The following is a 22,210-nucleotide window of genomic DNA, read 5'->3' as shown; positions in this document are numbered from 1 at the left end:
AAATCATTTATGTAAATGACAAAAAGTAGAGGACCCAGCTCCAATCCTTGTGGCACTCCACTGGTCACAGGCCTCCAGTCTGAAGAACAACCATCCACCACCACCCTCTGTCTTCTACCTTTGAGCTAGTTCTGTATCCAAATGGATAGTTCTTCCAAGGGAGTGTTGCTGAACAAAGAAACCTTTGAATACAGGTTCATAGCTACTTGAAAGTGGAGTCACAGGTAGATAGGATAGTGAAGAAGGCTTTTGGTATGCTTTCTTTTTTTGGTCAGAGTATTGAGTACAGGAGTTGGGTGGTCATGTTGTAGCTGTACAGGACATTGGGGTTTAGATCAGAATGGTGCTGGAAAAGCGGGTCAGGCAGCATCCGAGGAGCAGGAAAATCAATGTTTCGGGCAAAAGACCTTCATCAGGAATGGAGGCAGGGAGCCTCCAGGGTGGAGAGATCTATTCCTGATGAAGGGCTTTTGCCCGAAACGTCGATTTTCCTGCTGCTCAGATGCTGCCTGACCTGCTGTGCTTTTCCAGCACCACTCTGATCTAAACTCTGGTTTCCAGATCTGCAGTCCTCACTTTTGCCCTGTACTGGACATTGGTGAGGCTGCTGTTGAAATATTGCATGCAATTCTGGTCTCCTTCCTATCGGAAGGATGTTGTGAAACTTGAAAGGGTTCAGAAAAGATTTACACGAATGTTGCCAGGGTTGAATAATTTGAGCTACAGGGAGAGGCTGAACAGGCTGGGGCTGTTTTCCTTGCAGCGATGGAGGCTGAGGGGTGACCTTATAGAGGTTTACAAAATTATGAGGGACATGGATAGGGTAAACAGACAAAGTCTCTTCCCTGAGGTCGGGGAGTCCAGATCTAGAGGGCATAGGTTTAGGGTGAGAGGGGAAAGATATAAGAGACCTAAGGGGCAACGTTTTCACACAGAGGGTGGTACATGTATGATATGAGCTGCCAGAGGAAGTGGTGGAGGCTGGTACAATTGCAACATTTAAGAGGCAATTGGATGGGTATATTAATAGGAAAGGTTTGGAGGGATATGGGCCAGATGCTGGCAGGCGGGACTAGATTGGGTTGGGTATCTGGTTGGCATGGATGGGTTTGACCGAAGGGTCTGTTTCCATGCTGTACATCTCTATGACTCTATGACTGTGTGCCTTAGATTGCATGGTGTGAAAATTAAGAATACATGAAGTTATATTCAGGCATCTCTGTGTGGAACCAGAGCACAGTGCATAGAAAAAGTTCATATTATGGCACACTCTATAATTTCCAAATTAAAATGTTATGCGCTTGGGCTGTATACTTAGCATTGTATGCAATTTGTACATATTAAGACTACTAAGATCATTTTGAGAGTAAAATGCTCTCAGGAGACAAGTTGAATTTTATTACAAACTTTGTGATATTCAAGTTTTTAATAATTTTCTTGTTTTTTTCACAAACTTTATGAATAAAGTATATCTTTGGAAATAAAACTTGATCCTGAACCAGGATAATTCTGTTCCCATGTCAGATGCAGGTGGCCATAATGTCAAGTGGGAAAATTTAAAACTTGCTACGATTAACATGTAATCAAAACACCTTTCCAAACAAGGCATTTTAAACGGTCTGCTCAGTGCAGATTTTTAGCAGGAAAGAATTTTTGTATGCTAAAATTGCTCTCTCAAAAACTATTCATTTTATTCCTGGGAATAAAGACACAATCCACAAGAGAAACAAATAATAAATTGATTCATCGACACAATTTATTAGCACACAACTTATACTAACTATTTTTAAACAGCACAAATTGCTTAAAGGTTTTTTTTCCCCACGATCAGTTAGGCGTAGCCATTTTTTGTTCCTCAACCACTATACATCCTATCCTTCCCCCTTTATGATTTGGAGACGTCGGTGTTGGACTGGGGTGTACAAAGTTAAAAATCACACAACAACAGGTTATAGTCCAACAGGTTTATTTGGAAGCACTGGCTTTCGGAGCGCTGCTCCTTCATCACATGATTGTGCAATCACCTGATAAAGGAGCAGTGCTCCAAAACCTAGTCCTTCCCCTTTACACAGTGTGTCAACATTTCTACATCTCAGTGCTGTACATTTCACATGACAAGCCTGATGCATTTCCTCTGCTGATTTTGGCAGTATGATGTTAACTTGAGATGAAGATTTAAAGTGAAGTTACATACAAAGCAACATTAATAAACTGTTTCTACATTTATGAAAACTTCTAGTGTAGTTAAGGATACATGCGTCAATTATACCAAAATTGGCAATTGGGTTCTGCTTTTCAAATTGATAGAGATGAACTATACTTTTGTAACAGCTTTGTAATACATACTTCAGTACCAAAGCAATTTGGGCTTTATAATGGTACTGTATAACATTTCAAAAACAGTATTCAAAACTCTAAATGACCTCAGCAATGGTAAGTGCTAAATGGGAAGAATTGTGCTCACCCTCAAGTGCCTCCAGAATTACAGTAACCTTTTGAAGCATCATTAAATTTTATAAATGAGCACTTGGCAAAGTAAGTGCACTTCGGTCAAGCAGACAGAGTGGGACACAAGAATCTTTTATTGCAGATCAATGCTGGTCAAGCAATAATATTAAACTACTCCACTTTAATTTGGTGCATTACAGGGCCATCCGTCACTGGGACATCCAACTTTCAATACCTGGTCTGAGTAAGTTAACCGCAGCAGGTGAAGGGACATATATATACTTGCGTTCAGCTCTGTGTCTCAGGTTTCAAAATCAAGAAAAAAAAAATCCCATTCATAGTCCTACTGCTATGTAGTTCAGAAGGGTACACGTGGCAAGATCAACATTGAAACTAAAACTGAAATTGCTGGAAAAACTCAGGTCTGGCAGCATCTGTGGAGAGAAAGCAGAATTATTGTTTTAGATTCAGTGACCTGTCTTCAAACTTGGACTTATAAAATTAACTCTGCTTTTTCTCCATTGATACTGTCAGGCTTGCAGAATTTCAATAGTTATTTCAATTTTTGTTTCAGATCTTTATCATCTACAGGTTCTTTTGTTTTACTTTAGTATCAGCATTGAATTTGGCTGTAATGGTCCCATGTTAAAACACTTCTTCCATAATTGCAACAAATACAAGAGTTTAGAACAAGACTCCCAATATTCAGCATGGTGGCTCATTGATGAGCACTGGTGCCTCAAAACGCCAGGGACTGGGTTCAATTCCACTATCTGGTGACTATCTGCGTGGAGTTTGCACATTCTCTCTGTGTTTGTGTGAGCTTCCTCCCAAAGTCCAAAAATGTGCACATCTGTGTGGAGTTTGCACGTTCTCCCCATTTTGGTATGAGTTTCCTCTGGGTGCTTCGGTTTCCTCCCACAGTCCAAAAATATGCAGGTTTTGTCAATTGGCCTTGGTAAAATTGCCTGTAGTATGCAGGGATGTGTGGATAGATAAGCCATTGGAAATGCAGGATTACAGGGGAGGGTCTCGGTGGGATGCTCTTCAGAGGGTCAGTGTGGACTTGATTCTATGATCCCAAAAACTATTGCCCTTCCTCAATTAAAGGCATTGATTTTAACTGGGGTGTAACTCTAACCTTAAGGCCAACCCTCACACACATATGGAAAATGTGGCTATTTGTCATAGGTTGCACCATAACTGAGCCTCATCAGTTGTAACACTCACAGAAATTATTAATAAAGAGCAGGAAACAAATCTATTTTCTTTATTTTCCTTCCTGTTGTTTTGAGTAACCACAGCACCCAAATCAAGGCCTGCTAAATTTGTACATGTACTCCACGCAAAAGAATAAGCTTGTCACCTTTAGGGAGGTGAGAAATAGTTTGCAGCAAAGACTTTTGATATCTGATCTAACAGAAAATGCTCAGCCTCAGTGGGGAAGAAACACACCTTTGGGAATATGTGGATTTAAATTCCTGCGCATTAAATCAACAAGTCTAGGTTTACTCAATTAGTTTCCTAAATACTTCAGCAGAAGACTAAACACTAATATTTCTTTTGATTCCAAAAACAATATGATCATAAATAATAAGGTATCTCAATAGTGATGCAAGCAGTCACAGAGTGCATGGGCTTTTATACAGTATTTCAGTTTAGGATCTTGAATCCCAAAGCTTCTTTTTAAGATATCACTGACTAGCTGAACATGCAGCATTTAGATACCATGTAATTTACAGAACACTGGACTAATTGGCTTGTCAGAAATTAAAGTGTAAAATCTCACCAAAACATTAATTTCACCTTAAACATCAAACATTTGACAATAATTTGCATCATTACGGATATCTAAGAATGGCTTAAAACTGAGACAAAACTAAACTACTTCCATCTCCAACTTGACAGAAAGTCAAACATGTGGGTGGCATGGTGGCGCAGTGGTTAGCACTGCTGCCTCACAGCGCCTGAGACCCGGGTTCAATTCCCGACTCAGGCGACTGACTGTATGGAGTTTGCACGTTCTCCCCGTGTCTGCGTGGGTTTCCTCCGGGTGCTCCGGTTTCCTCCCACAGTCCAAAGATGTGCGGGTCAGGTGAATTGGCCATGCTAAATTGCCTGTAGTGTTAGGTAAGGGGTAAATGTATGGGTGGGTTGCGCTTCGGCGGGTCGGTGTGGACTTGTTGGGCCGAAGGGCCTGTTTCCACACTGTAAGTAATCTAATCACGAAAGCAACAATACTTAGATTAAAACCCATGAGAAGCTTCAATAGCCTCCTGTTTCTCTTGAACAGTCACGAAAGCATTTCACAATGAGAGCTGCAAGGATTCTGCCTTCTGTCCCTAATCCTTCTCCCAGCCATTCACATCACTAGGCATTTAGAGTTAGGATTCAAAATAGGCACTGTTTTTAATGAGTCTATATAAGACATGATTCAAATATGTGAACAAGAAAAAAAATCAAATTTCCTTAAAACACCTCACTAAGGTATCTTCTCAACTGAGAACCGAAACTCATCTGCAATAACTCATTTTCCATACAGCCGAGAACTTCAGTATTTATTTGTGGAATTCTGGCCCACTTGACACTAATGATGAGAAATAGGAATACTTTTATTACATTTATTTTTGCAAATCGAAAAATGTCTGATTTTTAAGGTAAAAATGCTGCAGATGATCGAAATCTGAAATAAAAATGTCTCCCAGGAACATCCACATTAAAGACCCTCTGCAGTTCTCTCCAATGGGATTTCTATTTGTCTTTGTTTGGTTTCTATTTCCCTTCTCAAGATTCATCAGGTCTTGCTTACTTTCCATCCTTTCAGACGTTTCCTATTATTGTTCCTGTCCCATCCCCCTTTATATTGGCTGTAAACCTCTCATGTTTTTTCATTCTTTAATCTCATGAAGAATAAGCAATTGGAAACATTTAACTGTGTCTCTCCACAGATGCTGCCTGATCTGAGAATTTATACATTTTCTGTTTTTATTTGTAAAATGCTAAGACAACTGGCAAAAGATTCAGAGGTGACATGGGGAGGGGAAGCATACACGTAATGAATTCTTATAATCCTAGAATGCAGTACCTGAAAATGTGGGAGAAATACACTCATTAACGACTTTCTATCAGGAACAGGACAAGTATATGAAAAGGAACAATCAGATGGCATTGGTAAAAATCAGGAGAGAGATCTAACTGGATTGTTCATTTAAAGAACCAGCATGACTAGATGGGCCGATCAGCCTCCTTCTGGGCTGCAAAAATGTGTGTTACTCTTCATTTTCCAGAAGCAGAAAAACTCATTTTGTAGTAAGACCTCATTTCTTTTCAATTGCAAAAGCAAGTGTCACATGTGAACCCATTTAAAAAGATTAAAATGCATAGCAACAATTGCATGGACACAAACCAAAAGGAAGGTTTCTGACCTCAAGACAAACTCTTATTTAAACAACATTATTGAGTTTCACAGACATTATCATTCTTTCTCCATTTCTTCTGAGGGAAGAAATGTGTTTCTATATAATGTGAGATAGCAAATGTCATCAATAGACAACCAATACAGAAAACTACACACAAAAAGCAATTTTGAACAAAATTGTTAAAGTCTTTGTATGATCTTTGATTATCTCTGATACAGTTTTTGATGCTTTGTATGACCTTTTACAATACAGCATCAACTATACTAATGTCAGCTGACACATCAGGCTGCTGAGTTTGTTTTTCACTTTCCATTGTAGTACTCATGCCGAGACATCACTAAAAATTCCATTAATGGTTTAAGAAATAAATGTATTGCAAAATGTGAAATTACAGTAAAGAAACTAGAAAGCCCCTAAATTAATTTCAACAGCACATTAATGCTCAAACCTCTCTGCTTTGGGAAAATCTTCAATCACACATCGCACCCCACAAATTTTCCAAAAGGCCATCTTCACCATCAATTCATTTAAAAAACCTGTCCCTCGATCCATCACTAATTCAGTCTATCAAATCCCTTCCTCTTTCCACATTGTCTTTGCTGTAATCCTCAAGGCAGTCCCTCACAGGTTTTGAGATAGTCAACTATTTCATCCCTTGCAGTGCCCAAATTCTTGAGACTATTTTCATCTGTGTCCGTGCCTATCTATTAAAATAGCGATATTGCATCTGTGATAAAGGCATCAAATTTATTATCATCATCTGGGAATTTGGAATTGAAGTTAGAGATAAATTAGATGTTTCGTTTATATTGTACAAAATTAATTTTTCTTGAGAGGGGTACAGTAAATTAAAAATATCAGTTCCAAAAAAGTATGTGACTTCAATTAAGTGCCTAGCAGGATAGCTGTGATATTAGTTGAGAGTTAAAAATCACAACACCAGGTTATAGTCCAACAGGTTTAATTGGAAGCACACTAGCTTTCGGAGCGACGCTCCTTCATCAGGTGATTGTCCCAGGAGCGTTGCTCCGAAAGCTAGTGTGCTTCCAATTAAATCTGTTGGACTATAACCTGGTGTTGTGTGATATTTAACTTTGTACACCCCAGTCCAAAACCGGCACCTCCAAATCATGTTTATTTAAGACAGAGACAGGTAGTTTTTTAATTAGTAAGGGGATCACATGTTACATGGAGAAGGCAGGAGAATGGGTTTGAGAAACATATCAGCCATAATTGAATGGCGAAGCAGACTCAGTGGGCTTTACAGCGTGGTCGGATGTATTGAATTAGTGTTTCTGGTTTGTCACATTTACTGTTGCAGTGACATTTGAAACTTCAGTCTCCGATTGCATTCTTTTCCTTGCCATTTATGCCAGTTCTGTTTCAGTTTACTACTCCATTGCAAATTAACAATCCATAGGTGATCCTACTTTTCCTGCTAGGAATGTTTTCTGGATGACGCTGCAATTTAGTCATCCTGTTTAATACTTGTGTATCACAGCTGTCCCATTCCTTGTCTATTACTGAATCTTCAAAAAAAAAACCCTGAATGAGATGGAAGACATTTTAAATGGATTAATCTATAAAATGTCAAGTTTTCTTCCTAATTGTGGTCTCCCTAGGCCTTGCACATAATTAGCCCCATGACACCATATATATTGCTGCAGATGGCTGACAGGAACTTCCCTTGGGATTGACTTGAACACTTTCCCTTTCTCACAGGAGTAAAGTAGTTCCTGCAAAAACCTTCCCCCAAAAACAGCTGAGCTCAAAACACGTTAGACCATCAATGCTACAGAAATGGTGAATGAGTGCAGATTGCCACACTCTGTACTGCAACACTCTTAATGTGCTGCTCCATTTAGCAATTCCATACATGGTATTGATTTTAGTTAAATTATGGACTTGTATCTGGTACACACTGTTGAGATCATTGCTGACATTTATTAAACCTGGGGTTTTGTAAAGTACAATTTTGTGCTTTCTCTCTCTAAAGAATAGGTCAAAGCTACTGGGTGGGCACATCTATGTTGACTTTCAAAATCCATGTGATATTTTAAAAAGGCCTGTTGTTCAATTGTACAACTAGATACTGTCTGTCACTTAAATAAGTTTAGAGACAAAAAAAACTGCAAATGCTGGAATCCAAAATATACAGGCACAAAGCTGGAAGAACACAGCAAGCCAGGCAGCATCAGGAGGTGGAGAAGTCGACATTTTGGGTGTGACCTGAAGAAGGGTTACACCCAAAACGTCGACTTCTCCACCTCCTGGTTTTGATAAAGTAAATGCTCTTTTACTATCAGGAAATATTATGCCATTTATGTGCAATTTTGTGTTTAATTTTGCATATAAACATCCTAATATTTTTTTCTGGATAGCGGGGCTTTGGGCTGGTGATATCTTTTTATATAATTTATATAAATGAATTTGTCATCGTAAACTATAAAGTTCATTAACGTCATATCACATCTGATGGCTGTGCGATACTAGTAAAGCTCCCACAATAATTTAGTAACGGCAGTACACAAGAACCAGTCAGCACATAAACCCAATTCAGCTTCCGGGGTGCAGCGCACTGATCTTGAGGACTGAACACGAGATTTATTGAACCCCATCTCAAGAGAATGGTGTTCAATCGTGAATATTGTGATCCTTTCCTTCTTTTCCTACAATGAACTGGCCGGATCCCAACTGCCACAAAATCCACATCTGTAACCTGCTGTATAGCAAAAGCTAAAGAGCTGCAACAAAGCCCCAACTCAATGCTTACACATTTCCTTTGACTCATGATACAGAGTTAGTTACATTTCAGATCTAGTATAGCGATAAGATTATTAAGTATACGAGCAGAATTAGGCCTTTTGGCCTACTGAGTCTGCTCTGCCATTCAGTTATGGCTGACATGTTTCTCAACCCCATTCTCCTGTCTTTGGTTTGATCAGAGCCTTATACAACCTCAGCAATACATCTCTATCCTTTTTAACTGAACGGTAACAATGCGTGTGCCTTTCATAACTTTCAACTGGATCCACATATTAACCTTAAGAGAATCCTGAACTAGGACTCTCAAGTCCCTTCAGATTTACAAAGACCTTCCTCTTTTAGAAAACAGTCTACACCCCTATTCTCCCTACCAAAGTGTGTAACCTCACACTTTCCTGGACTGTATTATATCTGCCACTTCTTTGCCCGCTCTCCTAACCTGGCAAGTACTTCTGCAGCCTCTGCGCTGTCTCAACACTACTTGTCCCTCCACCTATCTTTGTGTCATCTGTAAACTTAGCAACAATGGCCTCAGGTCCTTCATCCAGATCATTAATGCTTGAAATGAATGGCTGTGGTTCCAACACTGGCCCCCGTGGAACTCCACAAGTCACCAGCTGCTGTCCAGACAAAGGCCCCTTTATCCCTACTCTCTGCTTTCTGCCAGTTGAGCATTGAGTTAGGGCTTTGTTGCAGCTCTTTAGCTTTTGCTATACAGAAGGTTACAGATGTGGATTTTGTGGCAGTTGGGATCCGGTCAGTTCATTGTAGGAAAAGAAGAAAAGGATCACAATATTCATGATTGAACACCATTCTCTTGAGATGGGGTTCAATAAATCTCGTGTTCAATCCTCTCTCCACTGAGAGTTCACCTGTGATGTCATTCTTTTGTGCTGTGCCCCAATCCTCAGCTTCAATTTACCCTGTTAAAACATAGCCTTACAAACTATGAGTCAAAAAGACCAAGCAAAAAGCACCTTTTCCCACTGCACCGAATTCCCACACTGCCTCCAAATTCACCAAACTCCATCCTTCCTCGGGTTCGGGATGTGATCTCTTCTTCCTGACACTGATAAGTTGCATTCAAGTCAGTTATACTGCAGTAATTTCAATTGGCATCAAGTTGTTATTTCAGATTTGGATATAAAAATATTCACATCAGATTAAATAAAAACTAGAAAATGTAAGTCACTTTGTTCATCTACTCTCTTTTCTAGCCCAGCAAAAATATGCTATGCACCTGTAAAGTCTCTCAGTCAGTTAGTTGGTTAAGTTTACATGGTTAGACTGTTACTTTTGTCCGAAACGTCGATTTTACTGCTCCTCGGATGCTGCCTGAACTGCTGTGCTCCTCCAGCACCACTAATCCAGAGTCATGGGTTCAAGTCTAACTGCAGAAACTTGAACGCAACTAGACTGACACTTCAATACTGATGAAGAGCTTTTGCTTGAAATGTCAATTCTCCTGTTCCTCAGATGCTGCCTGACCTGCTGTGCTTTTCCAGCACCACACTCTCGACTCCAATACTATACTTAGTCAGTGCTGCATTCTCAGGGGTGCCAGCTTTCTGGTGACATGCTAAACTGAGACTTCTCCCCTTACAGAAAAATGTTAAAAAACCCAACAGACACTATTCAAAGAGTAAAGAATCTCCCCCTTGACATGTTTAACATTCAAAGGAGTATACTGTGCACAAATTGGCTATTGTGCTTTCTACATTACGACAATAATTACATTTTAAAAATATTTAATTGGCTGTAAAACAGGTATCCTTGAATTATGAAATGCTCAATATAAATGTAAGTCTCTTGATATGAAATACTTCTCACTAAAGGCAACCTTCTCCATACATCAAATGTTAATCTTTTGTGATGCATCATAATAACATGATGACTAAAAATAAGTTTAGTGTAAAAATCACTGCAGACATCCTGGAAACAAGGCACATTTGAGTTTTTCTGATCAAAAGTTTAAAAACAGAATGCACTAAATTCATTAACTTTGTTTTGGCCAATTGGGCACTTTGCCCGCGAGTTTGCCCAGGACATTATTGAAACCAGACATATTGTGCATCCAAAATAATTAGTGCTTTAAAAAACACTACTGTTCTTTTCAATAAAAACAGGTTAGGAAATGACACAATTAGATGCTGTTACTCACGAGCTCAACATCTATCGCAGATTTGGTTTTAAATATATTTTTGTTTTGAATCATCAGCAAATCTTACAGCAGTGGGAATGGTCATACAGGAAGAATATCAATAATTAAATTGATTTTACTGTGGTTTTTGTATAAAAAGTACCAACATTTTGTAATGTTTTTAAGCAAAAGCAATTTAGAACAGAGATTTGGGTCCATTTTGTCACATTTAAGTCAAACAAAGCAAAGTTCACTTTGAGTCACATGATTATCACTCAGATATGACTGAGTCAGTAACTGGTCAAAGTTCAACATGAGATCCTGGAGTCATACAATAGAAAATAATTTGACTGTGAGTTAAACAGAGCCCAATTTAAGGCTAACAGCTCAGTGAAGAGGTGCAAGTGTAGTCAAAGAAGTACAATAGCAAATATATCACTTCTCATAACTTTGTGAACATTGTGAACAACACTAACATGCTTCAGAATGTACTTCAGGCAGGATCATAAGCTCTCATGATGTCTCAAAGCACTTCAGGAATCACTTTGAAGTATAGTCACCATTGTGTATAAGCAAAGCCAGCACTGAACCTTGTACCAAGAAGGTCCCACAAGCTCAAGATTAATAAGCAGTTAATCTGTTCTTGGTCACGCTGTTTGCATCAGAAAACACCTAGTCTCTTTCTCCCTAAATAGTAGCAGGAAACACTGAACCAAACATATGTGACCTTTCTGTAATGCCTTATCTGATGGCGAGTGCCACAGACAATGCAGTCTTCATTCGTATTTCCTTGAAGAATTAGTTTTTTTTACAAACCACTATAAACACACTGTATGTTAAAACACAACTAAAACACATGCTTAAATTAGTTACTTTCATTAATACTAGACATGGTCTGCATTCCAAAATATAAAGGACTTTCAGCACACTGCATAATTAATGAACATATTATTTTTTATTGCATTGATAGAAGTTCCAGAGTACCCTCCTAGAAGTTAGGATCAAGATGTTTTTAACCAATCTGTTCAGATATGTTATGACACACCAATGGAGGATCTGGGACTTGAACCAAGGCCTTTTGGCTGAAAGTTAGGGATACTACCATTGTGCCACAAGAACTCAAAGAAACAACTAACTAGATAGTTTCCTAATCAATCTTTTCATGGATTTTCTAAGATGCTTCTGGAGCAGGTGGGACTTGAACCTAGACATCTGGGAACATGAAGTCAGGACACTACCACTGTGCCGCAAGAACACTCAGCTAACTACCAAATATATTATTACAACAGCACCAACACCTGCTCTTCTCAATCGGATAATTAACCAAAAAAGGTCAAGTCTGTCTAAATCACTGGATCATTTGCCTCAATATTGTACCAGCAGTTGCTGTTTTGTCACGTCTGTTAAAGCAGTACAACAGCTGACACACACTACTACACAGAAACGTTCTTGAAGATAATTCAGCGTGTAAACTGAGACCATCAGTCACAACAGTTCCATCAACATCAAAGTCGAATTATCAACATTCACTTATTGCAATTACAGTTGCTGTTTAAAATCTTCAGCATCAACTACATACCACTTTTAAAAACCAAGGACCAAGATGCCAAATGCTTTACTGATAATATTTAGTCTTTGTTAACTCAGTCTGTAAGTGACTCCAGGAAAGTCTGTATTAACCTGGGCTCATCGATAGTGTGCGTTTAGATTATAGAGCCAGATGCTTAAAATATTAAATATTACTAGTTATTTAAGTATTGGAAATAGCTTCATTATGTGAAATATAAAACCAATCTGACCTTCCCCCAATTCTGCCCATTCAAGTTTATTTTTAGTTCAGTTCAATTGATTTGCATTTCTTTCCCTGCTCCAATTCAGCTAAGAAAATAAAACCAGATGTCACAATGACATAAAAGGCAACATCAAAGGATCATTCACAACACATTAACAGTTACATAACATTCCACATAAATCTGCCAATAAAATGGTAATGGTGTTATCATTGACTTGTTCACATTGTAGATGCAAACAGATCAATGTGAGATGCTTTCATGTATTTGATCAAGAATGAACAACTGACTAACCAATATACTCATCCATGGGAATTGTAACATTATAGGCATAAAAATGAAAAAGCATATTTTCAAACAATTAAGTCATTTTTTAAAAAATTCACAAATCTTCCACAGGAAATTTGAACTTCACCCTCGCCAGGACAGAAAAATTAGAAACGCGTTGTAAATTTGAAGTGAAGCCAAGTGAACCATGCAGGATGTCCACAGACTATATCAACAGCCTGTGGAACATTATCCACAGAATCAACAACACATATTTAACCAATAACAAGTGTAATCAACTGTTCGAGGACAGCATTCAAAGTTAAGTTGAAACAGAAATTAAGTTGAAGCAGAAACATCTTCTCTTGGGAAATAAGACAGGGCAAGTGACTGAAGTGTTCGTAGGGGAACACTTTGGGACTAGTGATCATAATTCTACTAGTTTTAAATGGTAATGGAAAAGGAGAAACCTTCCATAAAAGTTAAAGTTCTTAATTGGAGTAAGTCAAATTTTAATGGGAGGAGAAAAGAACCTTCTAAAGTGGATTGGAGTAAATTATTCACATATAAAGGGACAACAGAGAAGTGGGAGATTTTTGTAAGTGTGATAACAAGAGTTCAGAGGTATTAAGTTCCTGATAGAGTGAAGGGCAAGACTGGTAAGAGTAGGGAAGAATGGATGAATAAAAATATGGAAGTTCTACTCAAGAATAAGAAAGAATCATGTTAGATATAAACAACTAGGATCAAATGAATGCCTTGAAAGTTTAAAGCGTGTAAGGGCATTTTTAAGAGGGAAATCAAGTGGGCAAAGAGGGAATATGAAGAGTCTTGGCAGATAAGGTTCAGGAATAATCCAAAGAGATTCCATAAGTAAAGGAAGTGAAGTCAGCAGTTAGAGAGACAACAGGCACCCTTAAAGATCAACAAGATCATCTACATATTAAAACTCAAGACATAGGAGAGATACTAAATGAATATTTCACACCATTTTTTTTAACTGTGGAGAAAGAAATAGAAGCTAGAGAACTCAAGGAAATAAACATGATGTTTTGAAAACAGTTCACATCACAGAAAAGGAAGTGTTGGATGTCTTTGAAAACAAAGTTGGATAAAACTCCAGTACATTATCAAGTGTATCCCAGGATGTTGTGGTAAGTTAAGGAAGAAATTGTAGGGCCTCTTCTAGCAGACATATTTGTATCATCTATAGGCACGGGTGAGATGTGGCAAACGTGGAGATTTTACTTCAGAAATGCTGTAAAGAGAGGTCTGAGAACTATAGACATGAGCACCCGACATCAATGGTGGGTGAGTTTTTGGAGGTAATTATGAAAGGTAGGATTGACATGCATTCTGAAAGGCAAGACCTGCTAGAAATAGTCAGCATGGTTTTGTGCAAGGGAAATTGTCACTCTCAGACTTGATTAAGGCTTTTGAGGAAGCAACCAAAAAGATTGATGAAGGAAGAGCGGTAGACATTATTTACATGGATTTAGTAAAGCCTTTGCAAGGTAAACTAATTAGTAAAATTAGATCACATGGGATTCAGGGTGAGCTTGTCAATTGGGTACAAAATTGATTGACAGTAGGAGACAGAGGGTGGAGGATTGTTTTTCTGATTGGAGGTCTGTGAACAGTGGTGTCCCACAGGAATTGGTACTGGATTCACTTTTGTTTATCATTTATATAAACGATTTGGGTGAGAAGATAGGAAGCATGGTTAGTAAGTGTCCGGATGATATCAGAATTGGTGATATAGTGGACTGTGAAGAAGGTTATCTAAGATTAAAAAGGGATCTTGATCAATTGAGTCAATGGTCTGAGGAGTGGCAGATAGAGTTTAATTGGGACAAATGCGAGATATTTCATTTTGGTAAAACAAATGAGGGCAGGACTTACACTATTAATGGTAGAGCTCTGGGTAATGTTGTAGTACAGAGACACGTAGGGCCCTGATCAGATACATAATTCTTTGAAATTTACATCACAAGTAGACAGAGTGGTTAAACAAGGTGTTCAGCATGCTTGTCTTGCTCAGACCTTTGAGTATAGGAGTTGAGGTGTCATGTTGAGATTGTAGAGGATGTCGGTGAGGCTTCTTCTGTAGTACTGTGCACAGTTCTGGCTTCCCTGCTTTAGGAAGGATATTATTTAATTGGGGAGGGTTCAGAAAAGACTTACTAGCATCTTGTTGGGAATGGAGGTTTTGAGTTATTAAAATAGGCTAGTTGGGTTGGGACTTTTTTCATTGAAGCATAGGAGTTTGAAGGGTGACTTTATAAAATCATGAGGGGCATAGAAAAGGTGAATAGCAAGTGTCTTTTCCTTAGCGTGGGTGAATTCAAATCCAGGGGGCATATTTTTAAGGTAAGAGGGAAAAGGACATGAAGGGCAACTCCTTTCCACTGAACAGTTCGCGTGTGGAATGAACTGCCAGAGGAAATGATGGATGCAAATACAGTTACAACATTTAGAAGATTTTTGGATATATACATGAATAGGAAAGATTTGGAGGAATACGGGCCATATGCAGGCATGTGGAACTGGTTTTGTTTGGGAACATGGTTGGCTCAGACTAGTTGGACCAAAGGATCTCTTTCCATGCTGTATGGTTCTATGACTGCATCTGAATAGGAGTAAAACTACACAAGGGGTTCTGTAAAAATGACTCCCATTTTCACTTCAAGCCTTTAGATTGCTAGAGCATATGATATTTATTTTGCACTTTGCAAGTAAAGGCAAATGGTGCCAGAGCTTATTATTAATGCAACATTTCACTAAACACTCAGCTGTGGGTTAAATCTTCTTGACAAATTTCCCCACCATTGAAATTTTCGACAAGAACTACAAATCAATCATGAGATTTCTGGAGGAGCTGAGAAAAGGTGGGAAGAATTTGGATGCAGTTTGGAAAAATAAATAAAATACTTGCATCTCAAGCCAATATGGTTAAGCTGTGGTAAATAAAGCAAATATAATAGTTGAATAGGTTTTGGAATGAAGAATCAAATGATTTCCATATGAAGCACAGTTTGTAATCAATACAAATATAATTTTATATACATGAATGAAAGTATATGTAGGCTTCAGCATCATGGAGGAATAATTTTAAACTTTGTATTTTCTTCTAAAGCTTCAGTAACTTTGCTGCATTACAGAGATGAAGACAACTGCAATATGTTCTGGCTGTAAAAAGATCATAGTAAATATCAGATTTTGCATTTTGGATTGAGTAATGATTTGGAGATGCCAGTGTTGGTCTGGGGTGTACAAAGTTAAAAATCACACAACACCAGGTTATAGTCCAACAGGTTGTGGGCGGCATGGTGGCACAGTGGTTAGCACTGCTGCCTCACAGCACCTGAGACCCGGGTTCAATTCCCGACTCAGGTGACTGACTGTGTGGAGTTTGCACGTTCTCCCCGTGTCTGCGTGGGTTTCCTCCGGGTGCTCCGGTTTCCTCCCACAGTCCAAAGATGTGCGGGTCAGGTGAATTGGCCATGCTAAATTGCCCGTAGTGTTAGGTAAGGGGTAAATGTAGGGGTATGGGTGGGTTTCGCTTCGGCGGGTCGGTGTGGACTTGTTGGGCCGAAGGGCCTGTTTCCACACTGTAAGTCTAATCTAAAAAAAAAGGTTTAATTGGAAGCACACTAGCTTTCGGAGCGACGCTCCTCCATCAGGTGTTAGTGGAAGGCTCGATCGTAACACAGAATTTATAGCACAAATTTGCAGTGTGATGTAACTGAAATTATACATTGAAAAACTGATTGTCTGTTAAACCTTTCATCCGTTAGTTTCACTTCTTTCATGTGTAAGTCACAAAACCTTTTTTTTAAAGTTGCATTCTCGGGTTAGCTGTTAACAATGATGATAGCTAGACAATATGTTGAGGGTGTTAGCCCCCTGTGTTCTCTGTCTACGACCTGATGTTTAGATTGTTATCTCACTTTATAGATTAGAATCAGAGTTTTACATAAATTCATGCAGTTTTTGAACTCAGAGTTCTACATGAATGTATGCAGTTTTTGAGCAAAGTGCAATGTAACTCTGCAAGTACAAATTCACCACACAAAATATGTTTGCATGTGGATCTTTGGCTGTCTGTCTGGGGTGGGGGTTGTGAGTGCGAGAAAGTGTGTGTGTGTGTAGTGAGTGCAGAGTGTCTTAAGTCTGTGAGGGGGTGCATGTGAGAGTGTGGGAGTATGTGTATCTATAAAGGTGTGTGTGAGTGTCTGTGTGTACCTGTGTCTGTGTGTATGTGAGTGTGTGTGTGTGTAGGAATATCTGTGTGTGTGTAGTGCAATGGTGATCACCTGTTATGTGACATGAACCCAAGATCCCGGTTGAGGCCCTCCCTATGGGTACCAAACTTAGCTATCAGCCTCTGCTTAGCCACTTTCCTTTTACATTGCAGGCAAGGATGCCGGAGGCATGGTAAATTGGGGAAACCGAGCAAAGGCTATGACAACGGATGAATGGGCACCACACAACAATCAACAGACAGGAGGGTTCCCTCACAGTTGGGGAACACTTCAGTGGTCCAGGACATTCAGCCTCAGACCTTCGGGTGACTATCCTCCAAGGTGGACTTCAGGACAGGCAGCAGAGGAAAGTGGCTGAGCAGAGGCTGATAGCTAAGTTCGATACCCATAGGAAGGGCCTCAACCGGGTCGTTGAGTTCACGTCGCATTACAGGTGATCACCATTGCACTACACACACATACAGATATTCCTACACACACACACACACACTCTCTCTCATACACACAGACACAGGTACACACAGACGTGCACACTGACACCCACACACACCCTGACAGACACACACTCCCACATGCACTCACTACACAACACACACACTTTCTTGCAGTCACAACTCCCACCCCAGACAGACACACACACACACACAAAAAGCCAAAGACCCACATGCACACATATTTTGTGTGGTGAATTTGTACTTGCTGAGTTACATTGCACTTTGTTCAAAAACTGCATACATTCATGTAGAACTCTGAGTTCAAAAACTGCATGAATTTATGTGAAACTTTGTTATCTCACTTTATAGATTAGAATCAATCTAAACATCAGGTCATAGACAGAGAACACGGGGGCCTAACACCTTCAACATATTGTCCACGATCACCATTGTTAACAGCTAACCCAAGAATGCAACTTTTAAAAAAAAAGTTTTGTGATTTACACATGAAAGAAGTGAAACTATCACTGTATTCTAATAGATGAAAGGCTTAACAGACAATTTTTCAATGTATAATTTCAGTTACATTACACTGCAAATTTTTGCTATAAATTCTGTGTTACAATCGAGCCCTCCAATATCACTTGATGAAGGAGCATTGCTCCGAAAGCTAGTGTGCTTCCAATTAAACCTGTTGGACTATAACCTGGTGTTGTGTGACTTTTAATTTTGGATTGAGTAATGCCACCTAACATTGGAAGCCTGTTTGGCATTAATTCATAGTTTTTAGTCATACATGTCTGATTTCTTATTTACAATCTTATAAAACTTGAAGCAGTGGTTTCATAGTGCTGATTAATGCAGCAACGTCTTTTTCCAAAACTAACATTAGACCCTGACTAATACAAACATCACTTTTTTTCTTAATTCCAAGGGGCAACTCATATAATGATAATTACCATGAAAGCTAAACTTGAAAATTACACGTGAAGAACAGCATGCAGAGAGTGAAATGGAATTCTCTTAGATCTACATTCCCATAATTGAAAGTTTTAAATGGCCCTAGATATTGACACTTTGTGTTGGAAAAATCCAAACAGATCATTTCCCACACTCATCAGTTAATTGCTCAAGTCAAACACCTGAGTCTCACTGCCTTTCCATTAATTGTATTAAATGTCCTCTTTGAACTTTATAATCACATTTAACATGCACATCTCACATTGTTTTCATTACAGACATCACAAAGGATTTCCTTTTATGCATCAACCTCTTTTGAAAATCATCTGAAGGTTAGTTCATAGTCTTACTGCAAAAAAGTCACGAACCTGGGAACTCTGGCTGACTTCCCTTGTTAGTCTGAGGATAAGGCCAATTGTATACTATTCCCATGACAGAGAGATGTTAGCTCTATGATTGAGTGGGATTTCCTGGTCTCCCAGGCTTGGTTCCAACTATTCAGTATATTTGTTCATTCAAGATGACATTCTCTAATGTATACTTTCTCAAGAAAACACATCTTGCTTGGAAACTATTGTAAAGGTGCTAATCCCTCACTATATTTTTCACAATGTGTTCAATTAAATTAAAATCAATTTTTAAAATTTCCTGTGAAACATTAAATAATGCCCTTTGTGAAAAACATTGTTAAATATAGTACAATTCAGCAAATAAAAGGACAAAAACAACTGCTTGGGAAACATTTTTTAGTTGATTTTTGTAGTTTTGAAGGTGAAAATTCACAGTGCAATTCACATCAGAACTTCATCCAATGCATGTTATTATATCTGGGCAAAACAAATACTAAGAAATCATCAGGAACTGAGACAAGGGATAAGCGAGAACTGGTGGGAGCTTATTTCTCAGTTTACAAAACATCATTTGAGGACTCAGAAGTAGTGGCCAGCTGATCAAATCTTCAAGATGCAAATCCTTGCACTTTACCCACTATGCTACATGGCAAGAAACAGGTGGGCAGAGGGACAAGATCTGACAGAGATATGGGGGAACATTGACAGACACAAAATGGGGGTAAGAAACAGGCAGATGCAGGGGGTGGCACAGACAGGCAAATAGATGCAGGAGGGCAAAGATGGATGCAGTGTGGCTCAGACAGACATGCACAAGTTGGTACAGTCTGATGGAGACAAGCAGATGCAGGGGAGGCACGATCAGTCAGACAGGTGGGCACAGTTGGAGGGAGGTACAGACAGATACAGAACTGGAAGCAGAGGAGTGGAGACAGGTAAGCAGATGTAGAAGGTGGGTGCCCAGACAGGCCTAAGAGGGGCAACAATCAGTCAGTCAAGTGGCTGGCAGGGAGGGGGGTGGATGCACAGTCAGGGGTGGAGAGGTGTGCAGACAGGTAGACACTGGAGTGGGAGGGAGTTGGGGGACACAGAAACTGGAAGGCAGGCAGGCAGACATGGGAATGGAGTGGGGTGGGGTGGGGTGGGGTGGGGCGGGGGTGCCAGAAAGACAAGGGGACAGGGGAGTGTGTAGGAGATGGGGGGAGCAGGGTTAGACACGGAGGTGGGTACCGTGGGGTGGGACACAAAAACTCACGATACAAACAGAGCAAGTGCGGGGTCCCTGACCTGCTGGTAGTTGCCATCCTGCGGGTTGAACGTGCTGTCCACTGGCTGCAAGCGGAGGTTGACATGCGGGAAGTTGTGCAGCCAGTAAGTCCACCACGGAGCGATGTAATCCACCCGGGAAGCCATCGGGAGCCGGCAGTGGGAGTGTGCCCGCCCTGCCCTGGGCTGAGAGTCCTGCCCGGACACACACACACCGACACGGACAGGGCTGGGGCTGAGAGGGAGCAGCGCTGCTGGCTGACACAGACAGCCCGGCTCCCGACAATCAGCCAGAACGCAAGCACGTCCCCGAGGCGCGACGGGGACGCGCACGAGCCCGCGGGGATGCGCCGCGTGAACATGAGCCTAGTGTTCCTGGGAGCACTCCCTCACCGCCCAGCTCCGGAAAGATTTTAATGAAGACGTTTCCTGATTATTACCAAACTTTAATAATGTTGGAGGTTTCAGGACAATCTGAGAACCCTCCCATCCCCGGGGGGGGGGGGACAGGAACCAGAGAGTCTGACACTGAACCCTTGCCACCCTCCCCCCACCACTCGCTGACAGGGGGTGCTGACCCCCTGCATCACTGCCTCCCACCCCCCAGGGTGAATGGGTAAAGGGAGGTCGGAGTCGTTCAGAAACTGTACGCTCACACACAACCCTGGAGAAAAAATGTGGGACATAGAGATGGACAGCACAGAAACTGACCCTTCGGTTCAACCCGTCCATACCAGATATCCCAACTCAATCTAGTCCCATTTGCCAGCACCCGGCCCATATCCCTCCAAACCCTTCCTGCTCATATACCCATCCAGATGCCTTTTAAATGTTGCAATATCACCAACTTCCACCACTTCCCCAGCAGCTCATTCCATACACGGACCACCCTCTGTATAAGAAGTTGCCGCTTAGCTCCCTTTTAAATCTTATGCCTCTCACCTTAAACATCCTGTAGATGTGGACTCCCTAACCTCAGGGAAGAGGCTTTGCCTATTCACCCTATCCATCCCCCTCATGATTGTATAAATCTCTGTCAGGTCACCCATCAGCCTCCAACGCTCCAGGGAAAAAAGCCCCAGCCTGTTCAGCTTCTCCCTATGGCTCAAATCCTCCAACCCTGGCCACATCTTTGTAAATCTTTTCTGAATCCTTTAAAGTTTCACAACGTCCTTCCTAGAAGAGAGAGACCAGAAGTGCACACAATATTCCAAAAGTGGCCTAACCAATCTCCTGTACAGCCGCAACTTGACCTATACTCAATGCTCTGAACAATAAAGGAGAGCATACCAGACGCCTCCTGCACTATCCTATCTACCTCTGCCTCCACTTTCAAGGAACTATGAACCTACATAGTTCAGCAATACTCCCCGGGACCTTACCATTGCTTTAATTAAAGTGAAAGCAAAAGGGTCAGATTGTGAAATGTCCAGCTTTCTTTAAAATGCTGAAAACATGCAAACATTAAACCTCAGACATTAATTACACTTCAATTCAGTGAGCTAATAAACAGAAATAATATAATACTCGTCTTTTGAGTGAGCAGAGGCTGTTGAAGATATAGAGCAATGGAGTTATATTTTGATGAGTTAGGCCATCATTGTCTAGTTGGCAAGTTTTGCTGGCTTTTCATTCTGGATAAGATGCTTGAGCAGTACAAGTGCGGTCTCCATCTGTTCAAACAATTGTCTTGTCTATTCAGGTCCTCATGAGACAGGACCTGCATATTGAGTTATTTTTTCCCTTCTCCCAGCTCATTCATTATTGGCTTACTTTTCCACACATATTCTCTGATGATCTGTTTGTCTTTTCCAGAATTAGCCAGTTTTCCTCCTCACTACTTGGTCGAAGCATGAGATCCCAGTGCAAGTCCCTGGGAAATAACACTTGTAACACCTGCCAATCAGAGAAGATTCACAACTTCACCTGCAACATCTTAAAAAATTATATTGAAAGTAGAAGCTCAAGTGAAATATAAGCACCTCCCCAGAATCACAAACACCTCGAAAGTTGTCTGGGATCTATCTGTTGTCTCTTGTTTTTGGATTTCCATTTCCAAAAAATAAAAACAAAACCTTTTGAAGGATTTCAAAGGGAAGTAGCTG

The 22,210-nt window shown here is 40.3% G+C and overlaps 1 protein-coding gene across 1 annotated transcript in view; it reads right to left on the bottom strand.

Moving 5' to 3' along the window:
* ttyh2 (tweety family member 2) overlaps positions 1 to 21,959 on the bottom strand; it is a 145,006-nt gene extending 123,047 nt beyond the window's left edge. Inside the window, exons 1-2 of the mRNA XM_060844822.1 lie at positions 21,879 to 21,959; positions 20,127 to 20,471 (exon numbers count right to left, since the gene is read on the bottom strand). Of these exons, the coding sequence (XP_060700805.1) occupies positions 20,127 to 20,471; positions 21,879 to 21,959 (426 nt within the window). The remainder of the gene's footprint in view (positions 1 to 20,126; positions 20,472 to 21,878) is intronic.
* Between the last annotated feature and the right edge of the window lie 251 nt (positions 21,960 to 22,210).

This window comes from Hemiscyllium ocellatum, chromosome 25 (assembly GCF_020745735.1).
Source record: "Hemiscyllium ocellatum isolate sHemOce1 chromosome 25, sHemOce1.pat.X.cur, whole genome shotgun sequence".
Lineage (NCBI taxonomy): Eukaryota > Metazoa > Chordata > Chondrichthyes > Orectolobiformes > Hemiscylliidae > Hemiscyllium > Hemiscyllium ocellatum.
Note: the sequence above shows the minus strand (reverse complement) of the source record. Positions and strands in the feature narration are given on the sequence as shown.